Source organism: Nannobrachium achirus (genome assembly GCF_963921795.1).
Source record: "Nannobrachium achirus genome assembly, chromosome: 23".
NCBI classification, from domain to species: domain Eukaryota; kingdom Metazoa; phylum Chordata; class Actinopteri; order Myctophiformes; family Myctophidae; genus Nannobrachium; species Nannobrachium achirus.
This window is the reverse complement of record NC_137830.1, coordinates 45,470,443-45,489,768: the sequence shown is the minus strand read 5'-3', so window position 1 is coordinate 45,489,768 and position 19,326 is coordinate 45,470,443. Positions and strand designations below refer to the sequence as shown.

The window sequence follows — 19,326 nt, the reverse complement described above, 5'->3', positions numbered from 1 at the left end:
AAAATTGGCATTAGCAGTTTCCATGGGTCACTTTGAAATGGACACTTTCAAGATGACAAACATTTTTCAAGATGGCTGACACCTAATTGGAGCAGTTATGTGATATAAAGGGTTATTTGGGTCAAACCAGCCTTTTTTTGGGAAACCTGCATTTGCCCCGACATAAAAAGTTGTCCACCAGAAATATTATCTATGACCCAGTAGGATCACAACCTATATGGACAACCCGGTCAATTTGTACAACAAAGTCCAATATGGCCGCCTCAATATTAGCCCCTATTAGTTTTAATGGGGGGTGAATAGGGCAAAATTTTAAACTGAGGGATATTTCCACGAAACTTCACAGGTTGATCAATGGTATACATATGAACATTTTTTGTATTGCAAGTTTCCATGAAATCCAATATGGCCGCCACAATATGGCCGCCATAATGTAAGGACCCAGAAAATAGGTTTTGCCTCTAACTTCTGAACCAGATGAGCTAGAAACGCAAACTTGGTGTCTATTTCATGGTGTCTGACCATGGGAGACTCAATGGAATAGCTAATTTTATTATTGGGTGTGTCTGGACCTTTATTGTGCATATTTGCAAGATGGTGGATTCCCAAAATAGAGCTTTAACATAATTTCTACCATGATTGTTGACTGCTTTTGCAAATACAAGCAATATGAATCCATTTGCTAAGATTTATGGCACAGAAGGGACTTATACCTGTATTATTCTTGAGTTTGCATGTTGTCAAAATGGCTGTAAACGAGATATTATATTTCCTGTCCGATTCTACTGTATGTAGTTGTAGCAATGACTTCAGATAAAATCAGAGACCAAAACAATGTATCTTAGAAATTATTTTTTAATAAAAAAAAATATAAAAAAAGAGAGAGATTATCTCAATGAAATGAATGCAACTGCCTTTTTGGGTCTTTCACACATAGACATGCACATGCTTTCCAACAACTTCAGCTTCAGGGAAATTATAATGAACACATGATTAAAACAGGCTGCATTATAATGCAAATAATTGCTAGTCACTATCACTGTCATGTGTACCTATCCTGCTGCATCTTGTCTCCAGTCCTTGGCAACGACACCCCAAGTAGCATGCAATTCCCTTCTTCGTACATGAACAGTTTTTCTGGCAGCCTTTGATACAGCTACATGATCTTGCCTTGTCCATTGATATAGGCCAGGCTGGCTCTGTAGATGGACAGGGGACTGCCTTCCCATGGCGGCAGCATGATATAGGCATCTATATCATGCTGCCACCCACCTCCTAGACCTTCCAGAGCTGTGGGTGAGAACAGAGCAGGATGCATATCTTCCTATCCATCACATGGTCTCAGCCCTTGGACTCGCACAGTGTCGTGCCCTGCCCTTTATTCACAGCCTGAGTGGCAGAGATACCACCAGATATCCCTTTTTCACTGGAAAGAAGGCATGGTTCAAGACCAGCATGGGTCTAGATCTCCCTGCACTTCAGGAGTTTGGTGAAAATTCCTCTTATTCCCTCTCAGAGGATGTCAAGAATCAGGCTAGAGACCTCACAATAGCTGTATATGCATCAAAACCATTCTGACCATTCGGAGGACTTTGACCTGGCAAAGCTGAGAGTGTACAAGTTCCTAAATAACCGATCAACCCTGTTGAAGCTGCTGCCACCTACAGAAAATGCCTTTGGCCTGCACCTGAAAAGAGCTGCTCTTGCAGCCATAATAGATAAAACTGCACACATCGCGAAGCCAGACATCCCTTGCTTCACTGAATATGGATGGTCTCAGTGATGGGAAGGCAGTCCCCTGTACATCTACAGAGCCAGCCTGGCCTATATCAATGGACAAGGCAATATCATGTAGCTGTATCAAAGGCTGCCAGAAAAACTGTTCATGTGCCATCCATCCATCCATCCATCTTCAACCGCTTATCCGGAATCGGGTCGCAGATTTCCTTATCCTGCGCAACTTCCTCCACTCCCTCTGGGAGTATACCGAGGCGTTCCCAGGCCAGTCTGGATATATAATCCTTCCATCTGGTCTTAGGTCTGCCATGGGGTCTCCTCCCAGTGGGACGTGCATCGAGGACCTTCCTAGGAAGGCGCTCGGGGGGCATCCGTACTAGATGCCCAAACCACCTAAGCTGACTCCTTTCCAAGTGAAGGAGCAGCGGTTCTACTCCAAGTCTCTCTCGGGTGATTGAACTTCAGGTGCGAAGAAGGGAATTGCATGCTACTTGGGGTGTCGTTGCCAAGGACTGGAGACAAGATGCAGCAGGATAGGTACACATGACAGTGATAGTGACTAGCAATTATTTGCATTATAATGCAGCCTGTTTTAATCATGTGTTCATTATAATTTCCCTGAAGCTGAAGTTGTTGGAAAGCATGTGCATGTCTATGTGTGAAAGACCCAAAAAGGCAGTTGCATTCATTTCATTGAGATAATCTCTTTTTTCTTTTTTTTTTTATTAAAAAATAATTTCTAAGATACATTGTTTTGGTCTCTGATTTTATCTGAAGTCATTGCTACAACTACATACAGTAGAATCGGACAGGAAATATAATATCTCGTTTACAGCCATTTTGACAACTTGCAAACTCAAGAATAATACAGGTATAAGTCCCTTCTGTGCCATAAATCTTAGCAAATGGATTCATATTGCTCGTATTTGCAAAAGCAGTCAACAATCATGGTAGAAATTATGTTAAAGCTCTATTTTGGGAATCCACCATCTTGCAAATATGCACAATAAAGGTCCAGACACACCCAATAATAAAATTAGCTATTCCATTGAGTCTCCCATGGTCAGACACCATGAAATAGACACCAAGTTTGCGTTTCTAGCTCATCTGGTTCAGAAGTTAGAGGCAAAACCTATTTTCTGGGTCCTTACATTATGGCGGCCATATTGTGGCGGCCATATTGGATTTCATGGAAACTTGCAATACAAAAAATTTTCATATGTATACCATTGATCAACCTGTGACGTTTCGTGGAAATATCCCTCAGTTTAAAATGTTGCCCCCCATTAAAACTAATAGGGGCTAATATTGAGGCGGCCATATTGGACTTTGTTGTACAAATTGACCGGGTTGTCCATATAGGTTGTGATCCTACTGGGTCATAGATAATATTTTTGGTGGACAACTTTTTATGTCGGGGGGAAAATGCAGCACACCTTCCTTTGCCCCCTGGGTATTTTGGTGATACAAGCCTGAAAATTGGCATGAGTAGTCTCTGTGGGTCACTTGGCAATTAGCCTCGGAAACCCAGACTTACTTGGCAATTAGCCACCCACAGTTACTTGAAATTTCAATATGGCAGCCATTTTTCAAGATGGCCACCACCTTAGTGGAGCACCAAATAAACCATTATATCACTTAACTGCTCCACAAGGTGTCCGCCATCTTGAAAAATGTCCGCCATCTTGAAATTTCAAGTAGCTGTGGGTGGCTAATTGTCAAGTGACCCACAGAGACTGCTCATGCCAATTTTCATACTTATATCACCAAATAAACTATTATATCACATAACTGCTCCACTAAGGTGTCAGCCATCTTGAAAAATGGCCACCATCTTGAAAATTCAAATTCCTCTGACAATTATCTTGTCAAGTGACCCATGGAAAATGCTCATGACAATTTTCATGATTGTAGCACTTATTCTGCTCCAGGACATAGAAGGGGGCCTATTACCCCATAGAGGGGGGCCTATTACCCCAGTAGTGGGGCAATAGGCCCTTTTTACATGTTTTTCTTTTTGTACTATAAAATCAAATGTATCTAATTTTTCAACATGGTGCCCATATAGGTGTATTGGGTAAAGCATTGTTAACATGTACATACTGAATTAATATCAAAATGTATTTTAATTGGTCATAAAATAGACATTATCCTTAGGGGGGGCCTTTTACCCCACCTTACTCTACTACTTTTTTCCACCACATGCACTCTGACCTATATGTAAGTGTGCCCACTTCACTTAATTGCATAAGTGTAGCCATAGATATATGAGTGTAGCAGAGGACGACTGATGATGACGAGAGGACAGACTGCGCGATAGTTGCTTGTGACTCTGTGAGACATAAAGAGACAAAGTTACCGGTAACTGTTATTAACAGTGTTAATACAAGGTTATTCATTTTGGGGAAATGTCGCGTGCTGCGGAGAGGCTCAAAGTCGTCTTCAGTCATCTGGACCGAAGGTCTTGTGATTTTGTCGTATCCTTTTCAGATGTTATTGTGTATGATAAACAAACAGCTTGTACATGATGTGCACGCTCGCCTCTCGAAGCTATGCCTGGATTGTGGCACACCGTGTCGGCGGAGCCAGGAAATAGAGCCCGGTGCTGGAAATACGAAGCAGGCCGCTGCGAAACTATTTCCATGTAATTCACATGTATTTTTAAATGTTGTATATATTTACGATGAGCGATCAGACCACCTCCGAGGATTTTGCCAGCTCTGCATGGTGTTTGTTTTGGATATTTCATGCATAGACATGGCATTGTCTATATTGTTTTCGTGGTCGTTGTCTCGTTGAAGTAGCGAACCTATGATCTGCAAGCGGAATATATAATATTCTATATTATAGACATATTCTTTGTAGACAATATAAACAAGCTTTTTAATACAGCCCTTGACTGATTTCATTATTAGCAAGCCTCGCCCACTTCTGGCCAAGTTGCCTACTATCACCCACAAGTGCTTAGGTAAGTTTATGTTTTATTTTATTCACTTCTGTAAATGTAAAAAAAATAAAAGAAAAAAACACTGCCGTAATATTTCTATTTCTATTCATAATTTGTATCTAGTATCCTCATATGGTACACTAGGCCCTTACCTGTTATATTACAAGCAGCTGCTTCTTCACCTTTGACACACATTACCCCCATGTATCTGGGATGGTAGTCCATAGATCAACGTTGTTGCAGCATGTTTTCATAACAGTCTGTTTTCATAGGTACACACATGACAATGACCTGCTGACCACTGAGCAGCGGCTGTCCTATGAAACGAATGGCTTCGTCCTCATCAAGAACTTGGTGTCTGAGGAGGACATCGACAGGTTCAGGTGCGGTGACAACACATTAACATCACCACAAACTGTCAGATCAGATCACTATAGATGGAATTAGGGTAGCCAGATAAGTCGCCCTCTTTCAAAGTCGCCCCAAACTCGTTTCCCAACGGGTCTGTGGCCTTAAGCTAGATGCAGAATAGACTAAAATCAAATATTTGCTTCTGGGGGTCCCTGGAACAAAATATTTTGTGATGGGGGTCCCTAGCCAAATACATATCATTCTGGGGGTCATTCACATGACAAAGTTTGAGAAACACTGATGGCAACATAAGTTTTTTTCAGAAAATTGTTATGATTTAGAAGACATTTGTAGAAGGTGCCTATCAGTGGTTAAGGACCCCCAAAATGTGTTTTTGGCCGTGGACCCCCATCTCAAAATATTTGGTTCCACGGATGGACCCCTATTACAAACTTTTTGTTCCAGGGACCCCCAGAAGCACAAATTTGATTTTAGTCTAATCTTCATCTAGCTTAAGGCCACAGACCCGTTGGGAAACGAGTTTGGGGCGACTTTGAAAGAGGACGAGTTTTCTGGCATTCGGAATTAGTTCTCCTACAGGAAAACAGAGCCAGATAATATTGCGTGCTATGTGGCTATAAAATTGTACGGTGTACTGTAAATAATAATATTGTTGGGGAATAATTATGTATAAATAAATACCAAAACGCTCGCCCCAAAACACAATCGCCCCGGGCGCAATTCCGGCAATCTCTGGGCCGTCTCTACCTGGTATTCCTAAACATAACCTCAGTAAACTATGCCTAAACCTAGGCCTGTCACAATTATTTTGCAAAATCGTCATAATCGTTTCCATGTTGAAAAATATATCGATGAAGAATAAATCGTTAATCGAAATTAATTTACATTTATCGTGACAGCTCTACCTAAACCTAACCTTATTTCTAACCTTAACCTCAGTAAAACCGTGCCAAAACCTCACCCTATCCCTAATCTTAACCTCAGTAAAACTATGCCTAACCTTAAACTTATTTCTAACCTTCTCCTCAGTAAAACGCCCCGGTGTATGTTCGTCAGGCGAGCCTTCCGGTTACCATATACCGGTAAAGTAAATGGTATTTAATTGATGCAGTGTTAGCGTTGCAGACATGCAGATCATTTCTAGTTCAAATGAATTATGCCATGTGAGGCAGTAAGACAGACTAGACGGTGCTCCTACTCTGTTACTGACAGAGGGAGACACAAGGAGAAACCAGCTGTGTTTATTCACTGGTGCTGAAGAGAGCAGAGGAGAACAGATCCCATCTTCCCTGAGGAGAACTGAACACACTCTGTCTCTATCCCTCTGTGTGTGTGTGTGTGTGTGTGTGTGTGTGTGTGTGTGTGTGTGTGTGTGTGTGTGTGTGTGTGTGTGTGTGTGTGTGTGTGTGTGTCAGTGTTGTTTTTGTCGACTAAACTATGACGAAAAATGTTTGTCGACTGTGTTTTTTTCACTGACGAAAACGAAATAAAAACTAAATAAAAACTAAGCTGTGATGACTAAAACTAAGACTAATAAATATATTGACAATTTCGTCAACAAAATAAAAAACTAGACTAAAACTTTATGGAGGGACTAGTGGAGAAGAGTCATTTCATGTTTGGTTGCTCTCTGAAAATAGCAGATCTACAAGCTCACAACGCGTCGCGTTGCGACGCGTTGTGAGCTTGTAGATCGACTATTTTCAGCATGCAACCAAGTGTAAAATCAGCCATTACAATGTCATCAAGGCCTGCCAAAATACATTTCAGTTGACTAAATCAACTGTGGATTTAGTCGCCTAAAATCTTTGATGATATTTAGTCGACTACAATTAGACTAAAACTAAAACTTTCCAGGGGACTAAATTATGACTAAAACTAAATTACATTTTATTCAAAAGACTATGACTAAAACTAAATCAAAGTTTGCTGTCAAAAACAACACTGGTGTGTGTGTGTGTGTGTGTGTGTGTGTGTGTGTGTGTGTGTGTGTGTGTGTGTGTGTGTGTGTGTGTGTGTGTGTGTGTGCGTGCGTGCGCACGTGTGTGTGTGTGTGTGTGTGTGTGTGTGCGCGTGCATGCTCTTCAGGGGTGAGTTTGAGCGTATTTGCAGACGAGAAGTGAATGTTCCCGGGCTGGTAGTGATGAGAGACGTGTCCATCGCGAGGTCTGAGTTTGTCCCAGATCAGAAGGCGGTCTCCAAGCTCCAGGACTTCCAGGAAGACCCTGAATTGTTCCGATATTGCACATTACCGCAGGTACTGTTGGCACATACAGGTAACTAAGGCCGGCTTTACACTGCCACTGAAATCTAGCCTGAATCAGATCTGAGTCACATCAAAAGTGGAATCAGATTTTTTTTAAATGGTCTAAATGCAGACAGGTCACATGAAATCCGATTTTGAAAAACCACATCCAGAGGTGGTTTCAAATCCGATCCATATCGGATCTGAGGACATCTGTCTCAGTCTGAAACCAGTAACCACATCCACCCCATAGAGTTATACGCAAGTCACATCAAACTGGCCAAACGTCACTTGCTGCGCGACCTGAGCGCGGAGCTCCGAATGACGTCATTACAGAGCGCGAGTGTTTACTATTTGATTACAGCGTGGCGCTGAACATATGAGAAAAACTAAGAGAGGAGAGAGAAAACACGTGATCTAAATAGATAAAACCAGAGAGAAGAGCGAAACACAAGAGTAAAGAAAAGACACACATTACAATATTGTAACGTGTGTTTGTTTTGTTGTTGTCGCCTGTCTGTTATGTCGCATTTCCTAAATGTAAACGTTGTTACGTAACGTCATGACGCCGACGTCGTTACCACGGTAACCAAAGCAGATATGTCGACGAAGTGCAGCTTTGGGCTGCCGCTGTTAAAATCAGTCTAAACGCACAGATCAGATCTGTGTCACTTGCAAATGCAGTGTGAAAAGTCGGGCCAAAAGATCGGATTTTAGAACCAAATCGGATTTGGGCTGGATTTCACTGCAGTGTAAATCCGGCCTTATAGGCCTATGTTAATACAGTGCTTCTCAAACCTTTTCATGTCAAGGACCCCCAAATTGATATGTATTTGACTGCGGACCCACACTTGAAAAGGTAGACATTTTTGTAAATATTTTCAAGCATATCGGATGTACAAGCTCGCAGCACGGCTGTTTCTGATTAGCCAAGATACTGTATAACAAATGGATAAAGGGGTTACATAATTGTGATGCTATATGTTACCTACTTTTGCTGGGGGCTCCCTGGAACCCCCCAAGCACTTAGAGAACCAATGTTTTAACACACACACACACACACACACACACACACACACACACACACACACACACACACACACACACACACACACACCTTTAACAGTAAAGAGCGACACAGATGAAACTTGAACATTTAAGAAGTATTCTTTCTTTGCTCAGATTCTTAGGTATGTGGAATGTTTTACTGGTCCCAACATCATGGCCATGCACACCATGCTGATCAACAAACCTCCAGATGCAGGTACAGTACATGCATGGACTCTATAGCACCTCCTGCATTTCACTATAACCTTCATCTTATGCTAAAATTATCACCTAGCCCCCTAATTCATACGTACATTTTCACCTAGCCTAATTTGGCATTCAGATTCAAATCTGAAATAGTGATAATCTTAACTTTATAACTATGTAATAAAATGGGAAACTATGTAGGAGTCATGTTGTAGGAGTCATATTCATTAAATACCAGTTACCCATATATGGAGAGGAGACCCCTGGTACCCATACATGGAGATCCCTGTCTGAACCAGCCACACAGATATGGGCTGTCTTCCTCCATATATGGGCATTCCCATTTGAAGTCATGTTAGATATGGGCTTAATATTGATGACATCAGGGATCTCCATATATGGGCATAAAAGGGATTCTGGGGAATACCCAATATGGACTTTTACATAGGTGATGTCACAGTGATGTGTCAGGGGAACCACAGTGTCAGGCGTGACCTTCAGAGATACACGGATACGTGGACAAGATGTGCCGGTTTTCATTCTGTAATACCTTCCACATGAATATGGGATATTGTGATCTGTAGTTTACCGACCACATGCATTACTTACACATGTATTACTTAGTTACATTATGTATTGTCTAATGGCTTGTTACCATTTCTAAATCAGGTAATAAGACGTCCCGCCACCCAATGCATCAGGACTTGCATTACTTTCCCTTCCGTCCGGCTGATCAGATTGTATGCTCGTGGACGGCCATGGAGAAGGTCACCAGGCAAAATGGCTGCCTGGTCGTTCTGCCAGGAACACACACCGGCACCCTGAAAGAGCATGACTACCCAGACTGGGAGGTATGCCCTCTCATGCATACAACATACTGTATATACACGCATGCACGCACGCAGAGCTATTCATGGGTTGCATTTGTAGTCCTAAACCGGACATATTGAGGACCAAAACAGGTGTTCAATTTGGCTGATCTTGGCATAGAACCAATGTTCTATGCTAATCAAAACACCTGTGTTGGTCCTCAAAATGGCTGGTGTAGGACTACAAATGCAACCCATGAATATGTACTGTTCATGCACAAATCAAATGCATAAACGTGCATGCACACACATATAAACACTTTACAGAGCATACAATGCTACTCTCTACTCCCTCCAGGGTGGCGTAAATAAGATGTATCATGGTATACGAGACTATGACCCTCAGCATCCCAGGGTGCACCTGGAGATGGAGAAAGGCGACACAGTGTTCTTCCACCCTTTGCTGATCCATGGCTCGGGGATGAACCAGACGGAGGGCTTCCGCAAGGTAACAGATTCTCCATAGTCACACGGCAGCCTTTTGGCCACCTAATGTAGATGGATAGATACCTTTATTATCCAGCAGTCACCCAGAGACGGTACAGCAGTTAAGGTTACATAGTTACAGGTAAGAGTATGAAAAAGAAAGAAGTACTGTTGTGTACAGCAAAAAACAATGCAAACAAAGCCAAAAAAGAACCATCAACAATACAGATCAACAGTAAACGGAGGTACAAACAAATAAAGTAAACCATTAAAGTCAGTGCTTCATAAGTGTCTCACCGTTATCTCGTCATAAAACAAATAATAATACTTATCAGTGCAGTGCCAATCAAAAAGTGTTCATTGGTCGTGCAAAAAGTGTGAGAATAATGGTCCGGGTGGCATTTCCCACCCGCCCCAGAGGTATGACATAAGACCAAAATGGATGCCGTATAAGTATGGTCAATTCACCTCTTTGGGAAAGTAAAAATAAATAAATAATCATTATACAATGCTTTACCCCTCCTCTCCCTCTCTATTGTGTGTGTGTGTGTGTGTGTGTGTGTGTGTGTGTGTGTGTGTGTGTGTGTGTGTGTGTGTTGTGTGTGCGCGTGCGTGCGTGCGTGCGTGCGTGTTTACAGGCCATCTCCTGCCACTATGCTAGTGCCAACTGTTATTACATTGACGTGAAGGGAACAACCCAGGAGAATATTGAGAAGGAAGTGAAAGAGATTGCGTTCAGGAAATATGATTTGCCTGACAGCATCACTTTCAAGGTGTGATGTGTGATTTTATTACTTAAATGCAATTGTACAGTATAATACATTAAAAAAAGGGTGAGGTTCAGTAGACTTACGCTTTACTTATATTTCTGCTGCAGGACACATGGGCCTTAAGGGGCCGCCTGGTGCAAGGGGAGAGGACCAGCCTGTGAAGGAGGAAATCAATGAAAGCTCTTTGGGAGATAGTTATTGTTAACTAATAATCTCTAGAGACTGACCTGTGGACCAGTCAATCCGCAACAGCCAATCATCAGTGTGTTGCTGGGGGGGGGGTTCAGGCTTTTACCTCATTGAATGACCCACATGACAAGTGACATTAGAAGTTGAGAGAATGTTGAGGGAAATATTCAGCTCATAACACATTTATTAATACATGTCGTTTTTGTTGAGCAGGTGGGTCAGGCTATAATTTTGCCCTCACTGGTCTGTGTTGTATTTGATTGTTATGCAAATCAAAATGGAGACAAATGACACAGAAGAATTGCTCTCAATATGTTAGACAGGACTGTGTGTTTCAGACAGTCAAAGCATTAGGGAGAGAGTGAAAGTGAGTAAGGAACTGGAGAGATGAAAATGCAGGGAACAGGTAGAGGCGGACAAGCCATGGGATGATTCAGAGGTGTCATGGTGGTGTGTGGTATTTTTGTTGAATTGGAAATGTGTTCAAGCAGAGAAACTGTCTCAGCGTTTAAAATTGTAGTACTTCATTAATGACACACAAAAATGCTAATCTATTTTGCACCTTATTGCCTTAACTCGACTTTTGTTTTATATCTTTTTAATCCTTTCAGTTCTTGCTGTAATATTTGTAGTAATAAACAGAACTGTAATTTGATACCGAGCAGCTTTCTACTGGTTTATTCAATCTTATGTTAAAACTTTAATTGCATGTGTGTGCGTGTGTGTGACACACATGGTGTTGTATTCATCTGAAACGCCACCTCTTGTCCAATATGATTCTTTTGCAGACATGATTTGCAGGCAGCCCCATCCTCTCTAAGCCGCATGAATATGGTCTAAAACTTCATGAAAACTTGTCCCAGACAGATATGCAGATATTGGGGGTGGGGCTACTGTAGGGGGCATTTATAATTATAATAGAAACAGGGTGGATGTGATAGAAATGCATTTTGTCTTTTCAAATGAACATAATGAAGGGACAGACTTTGCGAGTGAGAAACTGCTACCAGGGTTTCTGGTAACATTTTCTATCTGTCTGCCCAGTGAGCCATCAATGTCTAATCTAAGCTTAGACGTCTAAAAAACCTTCACTTTGAGACCAATTTTAGCCTAGCGTTTAGACTAATAGACCGAAAAATGCGCAGTGGGTGTCAGGGACGTGCTGGGCCCCTGATTCAGCCCGGGAAAAAGAGTTGGAGAGGCCCTTATTGCGCGCTATAGAGAGAGCTCTCTCTATAGCGCTGCTGCTGCTACTAAAAGATTTGCCATTTCAGATCATGACAAGTGACACTGACAAGCCAGTGGGCCAATTACTGTACATGATTTATATTTTGTCGTTGTCGGGTGAAAACCTTGTATGTCCAAAACCGTTTGTTTTGTATTTATCATTTTAAAAATTATTTAAACTAGTGAAAACAGCCGATCTACAAGCACACAACGCCAGCACACAACGCCTCGCACCGCGAGGCGTTGTGTGCTTGTAGATCTGCTGTTTTCACTACTTTTGTGCAACGGCCTTGTCTGATGAAGCAGGGCTTTGCTTTGCGAAAAAATGTATAAATTTGAAACCACGACAGTGACGATTTACTTTGTTGGCCGCCCAGCTCCCAAAATGGAACGAAGGCCGACATTTTATTTTACATTTTTTCCTAATGGCCGGCCGGGACCGCGGCCGGGAATGAACCGGCCGTTCGGGAGTTGTCCCGCTTTTCCCAATGGCCAGCACGTCCCTGGTGGGTGTTTTTGAAATGGGAGATTGGCTGTTCCCTGGCTGAGGCCCACGTCTCTCATGCTGGAACAAAAAGAAATACCTGCCTGCAGAACTCGGCATGGGTGTACGAGGCAAGTTCTAATGTATTGAGCCATGAGAAACGGAGAGAAAGGCCACTTTGTTCAAAAGGGGAACCTCTGGCTCAGAGTCTGACGCTAATGCAGGAAAACTCCACGTGTTAGGAAAACAGTGATGTTTGATCTCTAATTTCATCATGCTCTTGAGTGCATCCCTTCCAGCAACCGGTATCCCCATGATATGAAAGCATGTGTGTGTGCGCTCGAGACACACACAGGTTTAATTGCAGACACACCTATTGCCAAAATCTGTAGCCACATCTGTAGAGCAGGCTGGCCAAACAGCCATCCCCTTGCCCATTTTCCTTCTAAGAGAAATAGATTCTCAACTACAGTAGCACAGACAAGTGCATATAACACAGACACATACTAAATCAGAAATGTCCTTTTCCTATGGTAACTAATGCGCTTAGGGTACAATAGTAGATTTACAATTGATCTGGTTTTGTGAGATGCTGCCAAAAAGTATGGGTTCCTGCCAAGACAAAACTTTGCACACCAAGAATAATTCAGCAGACATTCGTCATATGGCTGTGTCATTCGCTAAAAAACATTTAACTGAAAAGCAGTTATTTTTGGCAGAAGACATAATGGTATGCAAGTATAAATTAAGCTGAAGTCATGGAACCTCAGTGTTCATAAATGCAGACATCAAGAAAGACTGTCAAGGTCTAAGCCTAAAAGGTACGAGGTGGTCTTTATTGTTATGTCTTGTGTACAGGACAGGTACATAAGAGTAAAACCTCTGACAGCAGCAACACAACAAATGAAAATATATACTAAACTAGACCTTACCCGTTCGAAGATATGTGCTCCAAAATATGTGTAGAGTGTGGGTTGTGGGGAAAGTTACTGTGGTGCGTACGTGAGAATATGTGGGAGCATCATAATGTAAGGAGCAGCTCATGGAGGAGTGTATATTTATGATGCAAATAATTTAACAGCAAATTTAGGTGAATATAAGTATGAATGCGCTTGCTCCACATAGTTTTTTTCATACCCGTTGGAAGATGAGACACACATCAAACGCACCTGGTGAGAGAGAGAGAGAGAGAGAGAGCATTCCTAACTGTGAGAGAGAGGGGTGTGTGTGTGGGGCTACAGATCCCATGGCCTGGAGGAACGGACCGTAACCATGACAACAGGCAAAGAAAACGCTAATAAACAGCTTTAATTTGGGAGAAATGAAATTCGGGCTCCGTCAGCGTTGGTATAATGCTAATGGCCAATACCATGTGAACTTTGGGATCAGTTGCTGAAGCGAGTGAATAGATAAACGTAGATAAGCGTGAGCGTTAGTGTGTGAGTGAGTGAGTTGTTTGGTGGTTTATCTGATAGATAACCTGAATGTGAGAGTGTCCTCCTGGAGGTATTCTGGAGGGAAGTTATTCCCTCTCTGTCCAACTATCCAGTCTCATAACTTTCAGAAACCTTTGGCTCTCTGGATCACTAGTCAATCATGTTGGCTTTTCCTTTTTCCATCGTATTCCCTTTCTGTAATGCAATGGAAATATTTTATTTGGAAATATTGTATTTCCATTGCTCCACTGTGCTGCCTATTGCAACACTGTTCTTAAATCCTGTTTAATACATTTATTTAAGTTTTAATTTTAATATGATTATATTATTAGCTAAAGGGAAATTTTACTTTAAATCACTTATTTTTTACATCTTCTTGGACTTCTGTACGCACCCCAAACAGTTTTTAAGTTGCTTGATTGAATATTTAGATATTTTTATATCTGAACTGTACTGTCTTTATGCCAGCTCTTTTCTAGCAATCTCCCATTCACTCCTAAACCACCTTCAACCTGGCATGTCTATTGTGGGCATGTCATACAGTAGGTGATAAAGAAAAAAGAAAATAAAGTCAAAATAGCCAATCCACAAGCTCACTATGTGTTACTTTGCAGCGTTTTATAAAGCAGTGGTTCTCAAAGTGGATTCCAGGGACTCTGTGGGTTCCTTTATGGGGGTCTAAATGGACCCATACAAGTCTGTAACTCTGACAGTGTACAAATGGAACCAAATGGACCCAAACGGGTCCATTTGGTTCCATTGGTACACAATCAGAGTTAAGGGGAGACCTTGAAATGTAAAAGTTTCGAGATTTGTTAAATGGTCATGCAAGTGCATTTCCAGGAAAGTGTTTGTTTTTGAATGTCTTACAGTAATCAAAACAACACACCGACTGGAGCGCTGTCCCTCTGCTTTTCCTCAGGTTATATTCCATAGCCCCTACTTCTTCCCCTCACTTCACCCCATACCACTCCTCCTCCCCTGGGTTAGTGAAATTCCAGCTGTCCCCCTTCTCCCATTAGACTCTTTCTTTCTCTCTCTCTCTCTCCTCCCACTCTCCCTCCCTTGCCTCAATCTCTCTCTCCCTCTCATTCAGTTGTGCTGTGGATCCAGCAGAGCACCACTGTCCCCTCTGAGATGTCCTGGATGCAAGTCACCATACTTTCTCTGCTCGCCACCTTCCTCATCCTCACCGGTTAGTGAAAGGGGCCTGGGATAAAAGTCAGGGGTTAGGGAGGGAGGGAGGGAGGGGGGGCTGAAGAACAGGTAGGTGGGGGTAGAGAGGGCGTGGTAATAACGAGACACAAATTCTTAACAGTAGATTAGAGGACGGACAACCAAATCTTTATCTGCTTGCGATGTGGGAAAAAAAAAACGTTTGTTTCTCCTCTCTCCTAGTCTCCAGCGGGGTGGAAAGCGCTGCGGTACGAGATGACCCCAAGGCAGAGGAAACCAAAGGTGAATGCACTTTTTTTTTCCTTTTAAACACAACCCGGCTGGGCATATATTAGGTTTTCTCCCATGACCGCACCTGCCACTGCTTATATGTGACCTGCTGTACCGTGGCTTTCTGACCTCTGCTACCCCCCCACCCACCCCTTTTGAACCCTAGGGCCGGCGCGGCACGTCTTCATGCCCGAGTCGGACGCCTCCAACTTCTTCAAGCGTCGCAGCCGCCGCTCTGTTAGGTGGATGGATGAGTACCAAGGTAGAGCTGGTGGATGGTCTGGGGTTTGTTTGTGTGCGTGTGTGTGGGGAGGGGGTATTTAACAACTTGCAATGTGGTTGACATGCACCAACTTAGCCAGTGTGGTTGAAGTGGTCTCAGTGTGTAGGCAGTTGAAATGTGTCAGATCTGGCAGAGGGCAGGTGGTCTTGGTAGATCATGGTGTGGGTGTGTTGTTGTGTTGACTTGAATGTGTACAGGTTGTTTATGGCCGAGACCAGGGATGTGCAGAGAATATTTCGGCTATTTTCAATAATTCTTTCAATATAAGACGCTGCATTCAAGTTCAGGAGAGTTTGGACAAGGTCATTTTCTTGAATGCTGCCTTCAGGTATGGCATGGAAAGAGGGGCATTTGCAATTCTTTCACCATAGTAAAAACGGCATGCATGTCTGGAGAGGGCACTTTTTACAGACGAGTAAAAGGGCAGGGGCTTTGATGTCTATGTGCCGAGACGGTTTGAGGTAGTGACCATCAGCTGTGAAACCTTAGCAGAGAAAAGAAGTTGCCTGAAATGTACACATGTGCCCTACTATTGAGCAGTGACACTTCTCTCTCTATCTCTCTCTCTCTCTCTCTCTATCACACACACAGCTGGAAGCTTCAGAGGGAGTCACAGGGTACTATGGAGTAGTTTCTATGTGATGTTGTCTCCCTCAGTTAAAGTTAGACTGCTTCCTGTGGTCCACTTCACAGCTCCCCGCTGAAACCGCACCAAATGAGTCCGCAGCCTTGAACAAAAAAGCCAGGTCTTTTGTTTATATCCCTTGCCAACACAACCCCATGAGAACCTGAGGGGACACAGCCTGCCACGCATGTTGTGCATGTGTGGGCGAGTGAGGTGCTTTGAAGTTGTGACCCCGGTGGCAAAGTGATGCACAGGTAGCAGGGGAGAATGCAGCAGGAGCTGAGGATTGCAATGTAGCGACCAATAAACAGAAAACGAGTGTGAGAGAGGCATGACAAGGAATGAGAGAGAGAAGGTACTGTAAATGGAAAAAAGGTGCAGAGAAATAGATTAGAAACAGAAAGGCCTGGCCTCCATTATTCATGTGAGGTGGAAAGTAACTTAGTAGATCAGCTATTCTTGAAAACGTTAAGACAAACATTTTAGTACTTTTACTTTTGTACTGCAAGTATAATTTGATCCAATACTTTTACTCAATTTCTTAATACAGGCCTTTTACATAACAGTATTTGGTATTGCTACATTTTCTTAAGTAAAAGTACTTCTTCCACCACAGCTGAATGGGAGAGGACCTGCAGCTAAAGCCCCAAAACATTACAGTACTTGGTAGGAAAACAAGTGTGTGTGACTATGTTTACTGAAATATTGGCATAAAGTGCTAATGTCAAATGTACACAGTAACTGCTCTGTAATCCCCTGTGCATGCAAGAGCTCATACAAGCATAATTTATGAGGCACTGTAGTAGCATGCTAATTACATCACAGGTTTTCAAAATGGTGGGTGCCAGGGAGGGCACCCACCATTTTTTTTTATAATAATAATAAAATACATATATAGTAAAGTAGTAGGTGTATTTTCCAATTCATACGATTAGTGTACCAGTTTAACTACTTTTAAGCTTACATCCCTGCTTATTTTGGACATGCCATTGTCTAAATAAAAAAGTTGTCAAAAATAGCCAATATGGGGCGCCCGCTGGCCTACTGGACCGGGCGCATACCACATAGGCATTGCCACATAGGCATTGATGTCGGTTCGATTCCCGATCCGGACGACCTTTGCCGCATGTCACTCCCCATCTCTCTTCCTGTCAGTCTACTGTCCTATCTAATAAATGCATAAAAGCCCTCATAAAAGCCCTTTTAAAAAAGATTTAAAAAAAGCTCACAACACATCACAAGCTTGTCGATCTGCTATTTTTGGGGTAAAGCCATTTGACAGTGGGAGGTCACAACCAGAGGCCTTGGCATGGAAAAGTTTAGAACTCCCAGCATTACATTGCTTAAAAACAACAACAAAACGCCTCTAGCCTCTTCCCCACCATACCGCCGATGTCTCTCACATCATTCACTCCCTCCCGCCTCTTCCTCCACAGCCGAGCAGAGGGTGAGGATGTCAGCGAACGAGAGGAGGCGCGAGTACAACGAGGAGCAGAGGAACGAGTTTGAGAACTACGTGGAAGAGGAGCGTGACGGTAAGACACAATCCCCGCGAGCCACTGAGCCGCAGATGACAGCCTGAGGTCTCACACTAAACCTGAAGTGTCCATTTGCGTCGATCCGCAGCAGACAGTGCTCTCTGTGTGGTTGCCTGGCCAGTTGTTAAATGGGAAAAGGGTTAACAGCAGCTTCTAAATTGAGGGCCTTGAGAATAAAGATGCAATCGTGTGCTAAATATATATCCAGAAAGTGTCAAATGCCAGTAACCGCCAGAGCCGTTTGGAAGAGAAAGCTTTACAACGCGCTTTGATCTCGCATGTGCTTGATCAGCTCCCACTATGATGATCCAATGTTTGGAACTATATACAGTAATGTTTGGAAGTACTGTATCCAGCAGTGTTTGGAACTACACAGTAATGTTTGGAACTATAGTGCATAGCAGTGGGTTTACTGGTGCCACTCAAAAAATTGTCCATTCATTTTTCCCATAAAGATTAACACAAATATTTATATCAATTATTTTAAGCTTAGAACCAAGCCACCCGGGAGCCTGATGAATCATGACCATAAGACCTTTGATTCTGTGAAAAGAAACATCTCTATGAAAAAACTTAGCAGATTGTTTAGTGGCAGCTATTGGTTCCCCAATAGCTGGCCCGCGGGCCATTTGCGGCCCGCGGGGGGCAACTGTCTGGCCCACACCAACCCCAGTAATAATGGTGGTATAAGAGCAGCAACAACACTAGTATATCGTCATTGTCGGGTGGAAATCTTGTATCTCCAAATTTGTACGTTCTTTCGCAAATCATACAAGGCCGTCGCACAAAAGTAGTGAAAACAGCAGATCTACAAGCACAACGCCTCGCGATCGGCTGTTTTCACTTGTTTAAATCATTTTTAATATGATAAATTCAAAACGAACTGTTTTGGACATACAAGATTTTCACCCGACAACGACGAAAACTGTCGCTGGAGTAGTGGGAACGCCACCGTCGCCCCCTGCAATGTTGTGGCCCTCGGCTTGGTACCCTAGACATAATTCGGCCCTTGAGGAAAACTAATTGGGGAACCCTGCAGTAGTGTTTGGAACTACAGTACAAGTAGAGTTTGGAAGTACATTCCAAGCACAACTTCTACATGGCAAGTATTACAAATATTATGTTTCTTGTCATCACTGAGAAAACCTAAACAAATTCCAATAAATACATTATTAAATGTTATATGATTATTCTTCATTTACGTACAAAAGGTCAAGATTCGTAAATAATCTCTCTCAGTAACTCTGCCAGTAACGACCCAAATCTCCACCTCCACAGAGCAACACGAGAGAACGAGGGAGAAGAACGAGCAGGTGCGCGAGTACCACTACGACGGCCAATACCCACGCTACTACTGGAGCCACTGAGCATGCTCAGTAACCTTGGAAAGAGGCCAGCAGTTGTACAGTGGTCAATCTGCTGCCTTCTCATGATTCATGTTCCTTGACAGACCACCCCCCTTCCCCTCACAACAGTCC

General features: G+C 42.8%; 2 protein-coding genes across 2 annotated transcripts; both read left to right on the top strand.

The window, feature by feature from the left end:
* Positions 1-4,001: 4,001 nt before the first annotated feature.
* On the top strand, positions 4,002-11,464 carry phyh (phytanoyl-CoA 2-hydroxylase). The gene is made up of 9 exons (XM_080754056.1): positions 4,002-4,214; positions 4,653-4,705; positions 4,957-5,067; positions 7,145-7,313; positions 8,484-8,565; positions 9,225-9,406; positions 9,723-9,872; positions 10,489-10,623; positions 10,728-11,464. Exons 1-9 carry the CDS (start codon positions 4,146-4,148, stop codon positions 10,779-10,781), a joined length of 1,005 nt encoding a protein of 334 aa, XP_080610182.1. The 5' UTR covers positions 4,002-4,145; the 3' UTR covers positions 10,782-11,464.
* A 3,629-nt stretch (positions 11,465-15,093) lies between these two features.
* On the top strand, positions 15,094-19,215 carry ucmaa (upper zone of growth plate and cartilage matrix associated a; the record flags this gene model as incomplete). The annotated part of the gene is made up of 5 exons (XM_080754176.1): positions 15,094-15,151; positions 15,355-15,414; positions 15,569-15,664; positions 17,747-17,845; positions 19,127-19,215. The coding sequence occupies 5 exons, from the start codon at positions 15,094-15,096 to the stop codon at positions 19,213-19,215; spliced, it is 402 nt and encodes a 133-aa protein (XP_080610302.1).
* Positions 19,216-19,326: the final 111 nt, after the last annotated feature.